The sequence below is a fragment of the Dendrobium catenatum genome, unplaced genomic scaffold, assembly GCF_001605985.2.
Source record: "Dendrobium catenatum unplaced genomic scaffold, ASM160598v2 fragScaff_scaffold_1344, whole genome shotgun sequence".
Lineage (NCBI taxonomy): Eukaryota > Viridiplantae > Streptophyta > Magnoliopsida > Asparagales > Orchidaceae > Dendrobium > Dendrobium catenatum.
This window is the reverse complement of record NW_021319806.1, coordinates 500037-512890: the sequence shown is the minus strand read 5'-3', so window position 1 is coordinate 512890 and position 12854 is coordinate 500037. Positions and strand designations below refer to the sequence as shown.

The 12854-nt window shown below is 34.4% G+C and overlaps 1 protein-coding gene across 1 annotated transcript; it reads right to left on the bottom strand.

Annotated features, from left to right (window-relative positions):
* Positions 1-400: 400 nt before the first annotated feature.
* Positions 401-2349, bottom strand: LOC110096875 (cytokinin riboside 5'-monophosphate phosphoribohydrolase LOG1-like). Its single transcript, XM_028699584.1, has 7 exons — positions 1981-2349; positions 1784-1881; positions 1663-1693; positions 1485-1584; positions 1344-1414; positions 1112-1255; positions 401-600 (listed from the first exon to the last, which is right to left on the bottom strand). The coding sequence occupies exons 1-7, from the start codon at positions 2143-2145 to the stop codon at positions 502-504; spliced, it is 708 nt and encodes a 235-aa protein (XP_028555417.1). The 5' UTR covers positions 2146-2349; the 3' UTR covers positions 401-501.
* Between the last annotated feature and the right edge of the window lie 10505 nt (positions 2350-12854).

Genomic DNA, 12854 nt, shown 5'->3' with positions numbered 1-12854 from the left:
ACAAAACCATTTTAAATCATTTTTCACATGCATCATATATTTTTAATCTAACCTTGATTAACCTTAATTAGGTTTTGTAGATAATAGGATTAAGCTTTGTCAAGCTACCTCTAGCTAAGATTCTTGACAATATCCTATAGTTGACCACATTTATGTACACATATTAATTAGATTAATTATTATCCCTAACTAAAACCATAGACAGTTTGTTGAAGAGATCTAAATGCCCAATTGCTCACAAGCAACAAAACAATCTCTTTCTCAATGGTCCCATCCTCACAGTTGCAGTTTAATCACAGAGAATCAAATCCACACATTAAAATCATACAAAAAACACAATTTTACAATCATCACAGAAGGAAAATAGAGAAATATATAAAAAGCACATCCTTTTCCCCATGTAAATCCTTCCAAAATCATGTACTTTTGACTATTTCTCCATAAATTACTGACAAAATATATGCTATTTGAACACAAAGGCATATAAAATACTTAGTAATTTCAAGTCTTGGGAGTATGATCAGTAGGGGGAGACTCTAATAATTGGTCTACTTGCCAACTTTGTCTGGGTGCCACACTGTCATGAATTGCTGCATAATTCTGCATCAATGACAGCAAAAAAAAATCCATAAGTTCTAAATAATTTACTCTTATATATTTTCACTGTAAAGAGGATTTGGCTTCGTTTGGGAAAAAAATTATTTTGTGCGGATGCTGAACGGCGTCCATAGACCAACTAGAACGCGCCGCATCATTTTTTTGCTCGTACCGATGCTCGATACCGCTATGTACCGGATGACGTGGCATGTTCTGATTAGTCTCTGGACCATCCGGTATCCGCACATAATAGTTTCTCTAGTTTGAGACAGCCTTTGATCTTTCGCTATTTTCAAAAAAAATTGGTACTAAAAAGTTGCTATAGAAAGACATCACAAACGAAGCCTTAATCTTTATTTAGTATATTTAAGTATTTTTGAGATAGGTTTATAAATAACAAAATATGAATAATGAATTTAGTATATTTAATTATTTTAAAAAATATACTTTTTGGGCAGTAGTAGCAAAATTTTCCTATTTTTTGTTAGATTTTTCACTCACTAAATTAAATTACCTCCATTTTTCTAATGAGCTCCCCTGCAGTCTCTGCTGAAACCACAATATGCCTTGCTGAGCTCTCTATGAAGCCTTCTTCAACTCCTTTGTCAAACAATGCTAAAAGACTGTTGTAGTAGCCATCAACATTCAATAATCCCACCTTCCCAATTTATAAAATATGTAAAGTAATCAATCAAATCACATATATATATATATATAGAAATTTGTTAAGAAAAAGTACTACTCACAGGTTTTTCATGTATTCCAAGCTGTGACCAAGCTATCATTTCTAACAGCTCCTCCATTGTCCCATACCCACCTAAAGTTTAAAAATCAAATACTTTAAAATATTTAAATAAAAAAAATAAAGAGTTTCCATTTTTGCTCACCTGGAAGGGCAATGAAAGCATCAGCATGTTTAGCCATTTCTGACTTTCTCTCATGCATGTCTGCAACTGTCTTAACTTCTCCAATAGTTTCTCCTAAAATCTACAAAAATTTATTTTTGTTTTTTCTGTAACTCTTTCTGTAAGAAGAAGCGTTTTTAAAAGCTTGAGAGTTCTTTACCTCATGAGGTAGTAAGGCTCTTGGTATAATTCTGTATACAAATAAATGAAAATTTTGGTTAGTTTGATGAAATATGAAGCAAACAGAACTAAAAACGATAAGATATAGTGAAAGTTATCACCCTAAGACATGACAGCCACCATCAAAGACTGTTTGAGAAATCAAACCCATGAGACCTATACTCCCACCACCATAAATCAAATTTATCTTCCTATCAACCTGAAGACAGAATGGCATTTTAATAATTTCAAATTGCATAAAATGCACAGATCGTAAGAGCAAAGAAGCTAAAGTTGGCAAGTTTTTTTTGTTTCTGACCAGTAGTTTGCCAAGCTCAAGAGCTGCAGCACTGAAAGAAGGCCTTTTCCCTGCTCTACTTCCACAGAAAACACATATCCTTCTAAACCTTTCTGATTTCTTATCACTGATTCCTTCAAATTTTGTTCCACTGCTTTCTCCAATTTTCTGACGTTTTTTCTCCATGATTCTGTAAGAGAAGCTGAGCACAAGCAAAGAGAGAGAGATAGAGGTAGAGGTTGAGAGAGAGAGAGAGAGAAGAAGAAGAGGAACTCCAAGCTCTTCTTAATTATAGAAGGATACAGAATCTTCAATACTGAATCAGCGTCCACCTCTTTGAGCCCCAACACACCCTTTTGTCTGCTTAAACAACAAGGACATGGTGTTGGAGATTAGCCCAACAAGAATGCCTCTTCAGCTCTCCTTTTATTATCTCCCACTCATCCACTCTCTCTCTCTCTCTCTCTCTCTCTCTCTCTCTCTTCATTTGTTGATGCATGTAACAGTATTAGGCTTAATCATATCAGAAATTTAAGTGATCAACTCCCAATCATGAGCTTAAGCATTTGAGTTGAATATAATTTTTTTAGTTAAAATACCAATTTTATCTTTGTTTCTCCAGTGATCCACCCTCTAATGGGCGATATTAGAGTATTATTAGAACCGAAAATTCATATTTTTGTGACTCTTATAATTCTATGATCATTTATGACATACTCAGGCTTCATTTGGGTCGACTTTCTTGGCAAATGCTTCTTAAAACAACTTTCTAGCACAAAAAATTTAATTTTTATACTAAAAAATTGTTTTAAGAAGTAATAAGAAAACCGTCCCAAACGGGCCTTAGTGTTGTGACTCCCATAAGTGGGACATATGAAAATTTAATCCAACATAGATTAATTAAAAATATATTAAGGTAAAATAATAAGTGGTTGACCACACCATTAGACTCAATTTTATTCTCTCTTCCATTCATACTTCCCTAAATGCAAGGCAGGAAAACAAGCCAAAAGCTTTGCTTTAGTGCATATCCAATCAGTACTTTTGTGCTGATATTTTCTCCATTATAATATGTTCTGATATGTTCCTCATCCTGTTCTCAGCATATTTACTGCCAATTATCACTGCACCACTATATGACACAATTCACTCTTTTATTTTTGCCGACCTTTTGTTGGAGCCCATCGCAGGCTTTATCTGTACCTATGCCCTGTATGCTTTTCAGACCTCTCAGCCAAAGCTTTGCCCACTTAAGAAATGGTGCTTATTATCATTCAAATTGAATTGTAGCTTTGGTATTGGGACCTCCCCAAATTTACTGCAATCTGATTCTATGTTGCTGTTTTTGGATGGCTGATTTCTCTTTTTTGTTTTCATTTTTGGTTATTTCTGATTTAATCTTCTAAATATTCACTACTATTTGATTATTTATAATCGATCGATTGCAACTTTTCCTTGACAAGTAACTGATATATATTTCTTATTCATATTTTTTACCATCCTAGCTCTTAATATATATATATATATACATATATATATTTTGGGAACAAGTATCCACCCACTGTAACCTCTGAAAGGGCGCTTGGCTGCGTGACTAATCCTCGGCTGACCTAGAAGAGTCACCCACCCCAGAAATCTCCTAACCCGCACTTGATTAGGCCCCACTGAAGAGGCGTTGTCGCTCGAGGGGAATCGAGCACGGGTTGGGACTTCCCAACCGTAGTACTCGCCCACCAACGTGAGCTCGATAAGCTCGGCTCGCGAGCCCATAAATGAGTCGAACGCGAGCTGGCTCGGTTCACTTACACAGTTACACTCCTTAACTCATATACTTCTAAAGTTTTCTTTCGAGTTGCTTCTTTTTAGTTGTGCAGCAGCCCTTTGCTCTATTTGAAGCTTTGCTATTTGATTTGCTTTCAATTTAAAGAATGAAAAATTATAGCTTGTTAATAAGTCTTGTTACTTGGGTTTATTGGTTTCGATTGGTTTGTCTCTTAGTCTCTGGTCTGAGGTCTCTGGGTATTTTTAGCCTTATTAATTTAATGCTGTTTGTTTCTGCTTGCAGCTCTATCCTGTCAATGTCTTTTCCATGATCTTTCTTCTAAAATATCTCACTTTGTTTAGTAGTTAAAGTTAACTAAAATTACATTATTAGCATCTTTTAACATTCCATTTAAAGGCTTTTGTTGGTGCATTGTATTAATATTGTTGTGTTAATGAGCTTCCGTTATGTTGAATGACATAAAATTTTTTCTCTCAAAGATGTTTTTTTTTAATGAACATATTTATAATATTCATAATAATTAAAAAAAAGACATTATCCACAACAGCTTCACAATAATCTTTACAAAACAGTGCAGTCATCCCAAATAGACCTTAAGATAGATGTGACATGAAATTAAAAGTAATAAATAATATAATGATTATATATATTAAAGATGTAATTTGTGTGATATATATCTATTTAAGAAAAAAGAGTTAAAATATAATTAACTGATTTAGACATGCATATCAAATATTAAGTTAAAAGAGAAGCATAATATTAAGTTAAGTGTTGCAGAGATGAGGATGCTAAGGTAGATGAGTGGCTTACTCTCAAAGACGGAATACAAAATGAGCATATATGTGAAAATGTTGGAGTAGCTACAATGGAAGATATGATTATAGAGAGTTGCCTTAGATGGTTTGGTTACATAAAATGGCGGTCTTCCAATGACCTGCTTAGGAAAGTAGATGTATTAGATTTGACTTATGTTAAGAAGGATAGAGGTAGACCTATACCTAAAAAGTCTTGGTTAGAAAATATTAGCAATGACATTTTTTAATTATATTTAAATGAGAATTTAACTTTAATAGGGCACAATGAAGAAAAATGATTCATGTAGCTGACCCAAAAAATTGGGATAAAGGCTTGTTGTTATTGTTGTTGTTGTACTATTATAATAATTTTTTTATTGTTGTTAGAAATGCATATCAAATGAACGAAATTATACTACTAATTGACAAGCATATAAGTTACCATTAGAAAATGACTAAGAAAAAGAAAGAGATTTAAAACTATATGAATAAAAATTGTTGAAATTAACTTACGAAGAATGAATATAACACCTCATACAATATTCAATATAACCGAATTGAAAATGAGAATATAAGAAACCAACTTTAAATAGTTGATTAAGGCCAATGATGATGACAATGATGATTATAATAAATAAATATTACATATAATTTGCTTATTCATGCACTATCATTATGGTCAGCTTGCACATGGAACCTTTAGAATATAAATTTGATGAGAGTCTACAACTTTAGGCTTAAGGTCTTAGGTTAGTTAGCTTGCTTCATTTAATTTATTCCTTCTAACAATAATATTTAATGTCTTTATTTGACCATAATCAAGCTTAACTAATACCAATCATAAGTAACCCAATCATTGCAAATCATCTATGACTTATAAAATAATAAGAAAACACATAAAGTCACAAAATATAGATCCTATATCTTTAACCATTGTAGAAAGGTAATATTCTCCAATTTCAGGTTAAAAACCGCTTTGATATGCACAGCTAAATCATTTCTCTATATGGTCTCATTTATTCATCTCTTCATGAAAAGATAAGTTCAAAGTTTCCTTTCTTTTGTATTCAGGCTGTGAAGCTTGTGACAGGCCTCTCTCTGTTATTGGAATGATGTTTGTTTGCCTAAAATGGGTTAAAAATGCCATATAACCTTCACAATTTATGTTGTCCATTTGCCTTTCTTTGTGGAGATTGATGAGGGAGGAGATGGCCTTGATTTGGCCCCATGCAAATCAATGAGTGCTAAGAAAGCATTTTCTTCAATTTTGTAGCAAATGGACTTAACAAATGAAAGTTATAAAGCAACTTTCATTGCTATGTGATTTCATACGACAAAAGAAGGCTCATCTCAATCTCTTTTTAGGGGAGTTTGTTTTAGTTCAAATGATTAGAAGTGGTTGGAGTTAAAAGTGAGTTTTTTTAAACAAATTTTGGTGGGGTTTGTTTATTTTAAATAGATTCATTTCTTACGAGTTCATTTATATGTATTTTGAATATGGTAAGCTTATTTTAGCTAGTTATCATAGAAATTTGAAGAATAACTTTTAATTTTTTATATGATTCTCAACAAATTTTTAACTTTTTATAAGCTAGGAAGCGAAAAGCTCTAATGAACTTTAAACTTTATAAATTTAATAAAATTGTATCAAACTACATTAACTTTAATAGTATTTTCAAAATCCTGATAATTTTATTAGTGTTGATGAGTTAACATCCACTTTTGCAAGCCTAGTATGTCATAGGATGAATCTCTCAATTTTTATTTTCTTATTATTAGTTTATAGAAGTTCACCATTCACAAGAATGTCCAATACAAGCATTCATAATTGTCGTGTTCCCACAAGCTGCAAATCTATAATATTCATACAATTTACAGCGGTAGAAATATGTCAAAATACCTCTTTTTTATCTCACAACTCAATTTTATGATTAATAGGATGGCTTTCTTACATCTTTTTAAAGTAGCTTTATATTATAAATTTTTTATTTATTTTTTAATAAAAAACTGCTTTAAGAAGCAATAAGAAAGTCGTCCCAAATGAAGCCTAAGAGTTTATCACAAACGGGATTTGCAAAACTATTAGTAGCAAATCTGCCTTATGAAGTCGTCGCCTTTTGTCGGTGATTCATCACAAAAACTTGCCTTGTTCTACAAGCATTCTCAATATGGATTGTTTGTTATGGTTATTGGCTCCTTATTTCTTGTGCAAAAAAAAAAAAAAAAAAGGTTAGAACCCCTAGAGGAAAACCCGTGTATGCTTATGTGTTGGGCAGCTTATTAGCTATTTGATGGAACCCAATAGCTCTCAACATAATTTGTCATCTTAGATGTGATTTGGACTGATTTTGCTGACCCGCTTCTTTTGGTGTCACTAAGGTGATACCACTTGACCCATTAAACTACGAGATCTTTCCTTCTAGGGGTGTCAATTCAGGTCAACGGGGTTGGAACTGACCCAGCACTAGGGGTGTCAATTTCGGGTCACGGGTCAGGTTCGGGTCGAATCCGGAACTGACCCGGGTTCAAACGGGTCGACCCTAACCCGACCCGGGAAGAGAAACGGGTCAGAAATCTAAAGGGTCGGGTCCGGGTCGGATTTTCGGGTCGTGTCAAAAGTTGACACCCCTACCCAGCACTATTCGGGTCCAGGTCAACCCGACTTGACACGAATGACCTGAAGTTGACCTAAAATTGCTAGTTTTTGGGTTAAAACCGGGTTAATCTTCTATTTTTAGGTCAAAATCGGGTCAAAAAAGGGTCAATCTCGAATTTCCGGGTCAAATAGAAGTTTTCGTGTCAATTTCGGGTCATTTTCGGGTTGCTAGGTCAACCCTAACCCGATCCGATTTTTAAAACAGGTTGATTTGTTGGAACCCGAACCCGGCCCATTTCGGGTCCGGGTTGACCCTAACCTGGATTTTTTCGGGTCGGGTTCGGATCGTGTTTCGGGTCGTGTCAAAAATTGACACCCCTATTCCCTTCAAAATGATTCACACTAGTTCTTCTCTATAACCAACTATGATATCAATCATAATAATAAAAAATCTATTTAAACTTATGTGTGCATGGAACTTAGTGATATATTTAGGGTATTTAAATATATAAGTTTCTTGGAGGTTTGCTTTCTTTTGGAAAGTTTGCATTAAGTGGTCATTTGGTTTGAAAAAAATGAATGTAGAGTAAAAAGAATGTAATGTATTTGAAATGTTTTAGGATAGTTTGGATGATTGTAAAGAAAATGCAAGTTATTACTTTTTTTTTTATCTGGTTTAAAGTAAAATGAATGCATTATAAAGTCAAACAATAGTTGTGGCTAGTGGTTGGCAGTGATAATGGCAGCCGGCGGTGACCTATGGTAGTGGTGGTTGGTGGCGACAAGCAGTGAAAAATAATGTAATATATACTCTGATCGAATGATAATTGTTTAAATGAGGTATTGTTAGAATTTTAAACTTTCATATGATTCAGCAAAGAATACGTCACTACACACATAACGGGTGTCAAAAATGGTCTCGAAACATTTTAGTTTTGACTCCCAATTTTTTGTTGGAAATCCATCGAAAATATTACCAGTTGATCGCTTGCGAGAAATCTATCAACATTTATAGCAATCAAACGACTAGATCTTCTTCCAACAAGCATTTTTCAAAGACATTTTTCATTTACAATCATCCCAATGCCCCCTAATTAAAATTAAGATAAAATCACTTTCAAATACTTTCATCAATACAAATTAGTGGGAGATGTCAACATTAACAACTTTATAGCTTGCTTCTCTCTCTCATTAAACAATTTCATATATCCCACACAACTTCTTCACATGAAAGAAGCTCAACATCCCCATGATGCCCTCAATCCCCACATCCTCAACACAAATTTAGGTAAGAGCATCTTTTGTGAAGATTTGTCATGCAAGTTTATATACTTCATCAATTATATCCACATGATTTGTCATGCCATTCATCATTGGCACATAGAACATAATCACACATAAAAAAATATATATATGGGCTTAGGATAGGATCAATCTCTACCATACACGTGTCTTTCATCACTTTTCAATGGTGGGGATCTTGTCAAGAATATTTCCTAAAAGAAAAAAAAAAAATTAAGATTATGAGTTAATGGAAGCTTCAATGTGCAGCACTATCTTGAACAACCATTGAGCTCCACTCAACACAGCTGGGAGAGTACTCATGAAGAGCATGAGGAGATGGAAGAAATCATTAATTCATTCTTATTTGAATATGATATAATAATTTAATTAAGGACAATAGGCCCTTTGATAAGCTTTTATATTAAGAAAATAATAAAATAAAATATGTTTTAGGAGGTCTTTGAAGCAAAAGATGGGATTTGACCAATTGAGGACCAATTATGAATTGATTAAAAATGATTATGATGCACGACTAAGGCTATGAAGTCAAAAGATAGATCACACGTGGTCAATAATTATTGAAAAATAAAATATGTTCTTATGTTGTAATTGTACAATCAATTATCTAAAAAAATGAGTTCGAGTCAAATTGTTCTGAGTTCGAGTTAAGTCAAGTTGATCTTAGATATACCGAAAGGAAATCGTCAAGTATACGAATGAATTCGTTCGAAGCAGCCGACTATGACATCTGAGTTCATCATAAATAGGTGACTACGACCTATCGAGTCAGCCTAAGTATTTTCTCAAACTGACGGCTTCTATCATATGTGAAACTAAGTGATTCGGCTGCTTTTATATTTATATATGCTAAGTCAACGATCTCTTATTAGTTCAATAGACGAGTTCATCAAATCAGATATTCCAGTGACTTCTTATTTCATTTTCAGATCAAAGCGGATTCATGAGTCAACATGAACTTGACCATTTTAGTTAACAAATCGGAATTTCATGGCCGAACTCAACCAGTTATTAAACCGATCAGCTTGAATCTTAATTTTTCAATTCTGATTTAGATCGGGTTGGCGAATCAAATGAGATTTATTGACACCCCTAAATATATGTAGCTTAATCCATTATTAATCGACCATTTTCTTTGCATGTATATATGTGATCTCATATCATTAAGGACTAACCTCTTCCCTAAAAAAACAATTTAAAACAATTAGTACATTTGTAAAGATTCCTTCTCGTGTGGCGGTTAGGAGTTTTTATTTGGTCCGGTGCAAGGACCTAGAGGAAGGTTCGGTTTTGCCTAAAAAAGTGCAAATACCTAGTTTTTTGAAAAAATACCGAGTTTTTCAAAAAACTCGGTATTTGCACTTTTTACCTATTTTTTGCTAAAACCGAACCTTCCTCTACATCCAGTGAAAGGACCTAATAATTACTCGGCGGTTAGACGATATGATACTCCAAGATTTGTGGCAAAAAAATATTGAGATGATTTGACGTATTTCCATTTAATTTTCTTAAAAATCACGTGTTTCTAAGAATTTTTAGCTATATGTTCATAATTTTTATAGTGTGAATAGAGCCTTAAAATTTGCTGTAAATATTTTCTAAATTATTTTAAATATTATTTTCTTAATAGTTTAAGTCAAAATAAAAAAATTAATGATTATAAATATCTCCAAATTTTAATATATCTTTAAATTTAATATTTATCATTAAAATAATTATATTTTTTTTATAAATATTGTAATAACTATAAATAAATATGATTTTTAGAAAATATTTAGCGGCTTAATTTTTGGTTTGCTTCAAAGATGGTGTAAAATATTCTAAATGCAGTTATGTTAGAAATATAGAAAATTCCAGTGCATTTCGAATACGTGCAAATTCATTTTTTGTGTATTTCAAATTCCTCCCAGTTGGGCTATTTCTAAATATGCCGCAAATTTTCCACCTACCTGACACTTCTTTTGATGATCGTCATCGTCGACTGCCACCTGCTAATGTTGGCTGCTACCGCCGGCCACCACCGGCCGGTTGACGCCCTCCACCGCTGACGACTGTTGTGCACCTCTAACCAGTCACAACCGTCGATTGCCACCCTCCACTGCTGACCGCCACTAGCCACTTTCTGCAGCCTTCGGCCACCCGCCACCTGCAACCGGCTGGCCACCACTCTAGCCACAACATTTTTGCACTTTACATTGCATTCACTTTCCTTCAAAAAAAAAAAAAGTGTTGTACATTCTTTTTACAATCATCCAATCAATCCCATAATATTCTTTTTGTATCTCATTCCTTTTACACTGCATTCTATTTTCAAGCAATCAAACAACCCAAGTAAAAAGGACGAGAAACAGGATTACAGGGAGAGCAACCCTTTCTTGGGTTTGAGATATCTTAATTTTAATGTTAGCCATCTCATGTATGCTGATGATTTGTTGGTGTTTGGTTTAGCAAATGTGGAGAATGCCAAATCTCTTAAAGATGTGCTTGGGAATTTCTCTTTGGCATCTGGGCTGATCATAAATCCATCTAAGAGCAGCATTCTTTTTTCTAAGAATTCTCCTGTTGCTCAGCAAATTTCGGGTGTCCTTGGGATCTCTCAAGTTCATTGCAATCTCACTTACTTAGGGATTCCTATTTCCACTAAAAGACTCAAATTTTCTCACTTCCAACCCCTCCTCAGTAGAATTTCTACTCTTCTTGAGGGTTGGAAAGTCAAATTTCTTTCTTTTGCAGGTAGGGTTCAATATCTCAAATTCACTATTGCTAGCACCATTGCGTACTGGATCCGTGGGGCTATTCTTCCCAAAGCTTGTTGTAAATTCATTTCTAGAATTTGCTCCAAGTTTCTCTTTTTTGGTAATATCCAGGATAAAAAAATTCACATTATCTCTTGGCATTCGGTTACCTTACCTAAGAAGAAAGGGGGGCTTGGCTTACCGTCTTTTGACTCTCTTTATCACAATATGGCCTGCTCTTTTATTTTTAGAATATATAATCAAGATACACTTATTGGCAATTGGTATAGAATCAAGTTTGATTCTCCTTGGAAAGTTCCGCCAGTCACTGCATCTAAGTTTTGGAAACTTTTTAGTAAAATTGCGGCTAACATCAAGTCTGCTGTCTCCCTCTTGGTGCATCGAAACTGTAAGCTCTCTTTCCTTTGGGACCCATGGTGTAACAAAAAAGCAGTGGCTGAAATGCTTGATTTCAACTGGAACACTACCCTGTCGGTGGGGAATTTCATTTCAGACTTTGGTTGGAATTTACCTGATTTTATTCTGGGACATGTTAAGGCCAGCATTTGTAAATCTGTGATTGCTGAAAATGGCCCTGTGTTAATCTGGGATTCGGTCTCTAATGATAAACCTTCTAACAAGATTTTCTCTGATTATTTTCATTATAATCTTGAAGACGTCAACTGGTTTAAATATATTTGGCATAAAGGCTTTGCTCTACGCTATGCCTCTTACTCGTGGATGGCGATTAAGCAGAAACTTAAAATGGCTGACATTTTGAATTTTAGGGGAATTCCTGCGAACCCCAACTGCTCTTTTTGCCTTGGAAATTCTGAAACTCATTCTCATGTATACTTTGAATGTGACTATTCATTCTCGCTTCTCATTGCTCTTTTCCCGGCTATGGTGAAATTTTATTTCAGACCGAATCTGATACAAATTTATGATTTCTTTGAAAGCCACCGAAATTATTCTAGAGCTGAAAAAAACTTTTGCTATCTTACTGTGGCGATTTTGGTATATCACTTGTGGAGAGAAAGAAATAATAAGAGGTTTTCGAATGCCTGGAGAAGTCCTGATGAGCTCAAAAGAGTTATTAAATTGGCTACTATTGCTAAAGCCAGGAACTGGAGACACTATGATATGCTTAAAGTTAATTTTAAGGAGTTGCTGGGTTGATGGACCTTTTTGTCCGTCTGTTTGGCTGACGCTTTCCTTCAAGACTATTTGGTTTTTGCTACTTTTGAAGTTTTTGGATCCTTTACCTCTCCATGCCGATTCTTCTGGGAGGATCATTAAGTGGTTTTTGGCACTTTTCTGCTGCATTTCATCTTCTACTGGGCTGGTGATTTTTTGTTTCCGGCCTCGGCACACTATGGTTTCGAAGGGTGGCTTGCAGATATGGACGATGATGTGTCTGATTTACATCTTATATGCATCCTTGGACGGTCATTCGGCAACCAGGATGCTTTTTGGGCACCGTGATGGTCTTTCTGTTCGTTTGATCGGCAACCGGTGTCTATGTGGGCTACAGGTTTTTGGCGGTTTGATTAAGGCTTTGATGCCTTTTTGATGTAAATCTATTTTCCTGAGTCTATGTTATCTGCAAGCTTTTCTTTTCTTTTGGGGTGGTATAGTTTTCTTTTACTTGTAAGTTATTTACTTGTAACCTTTGGTGATTAATA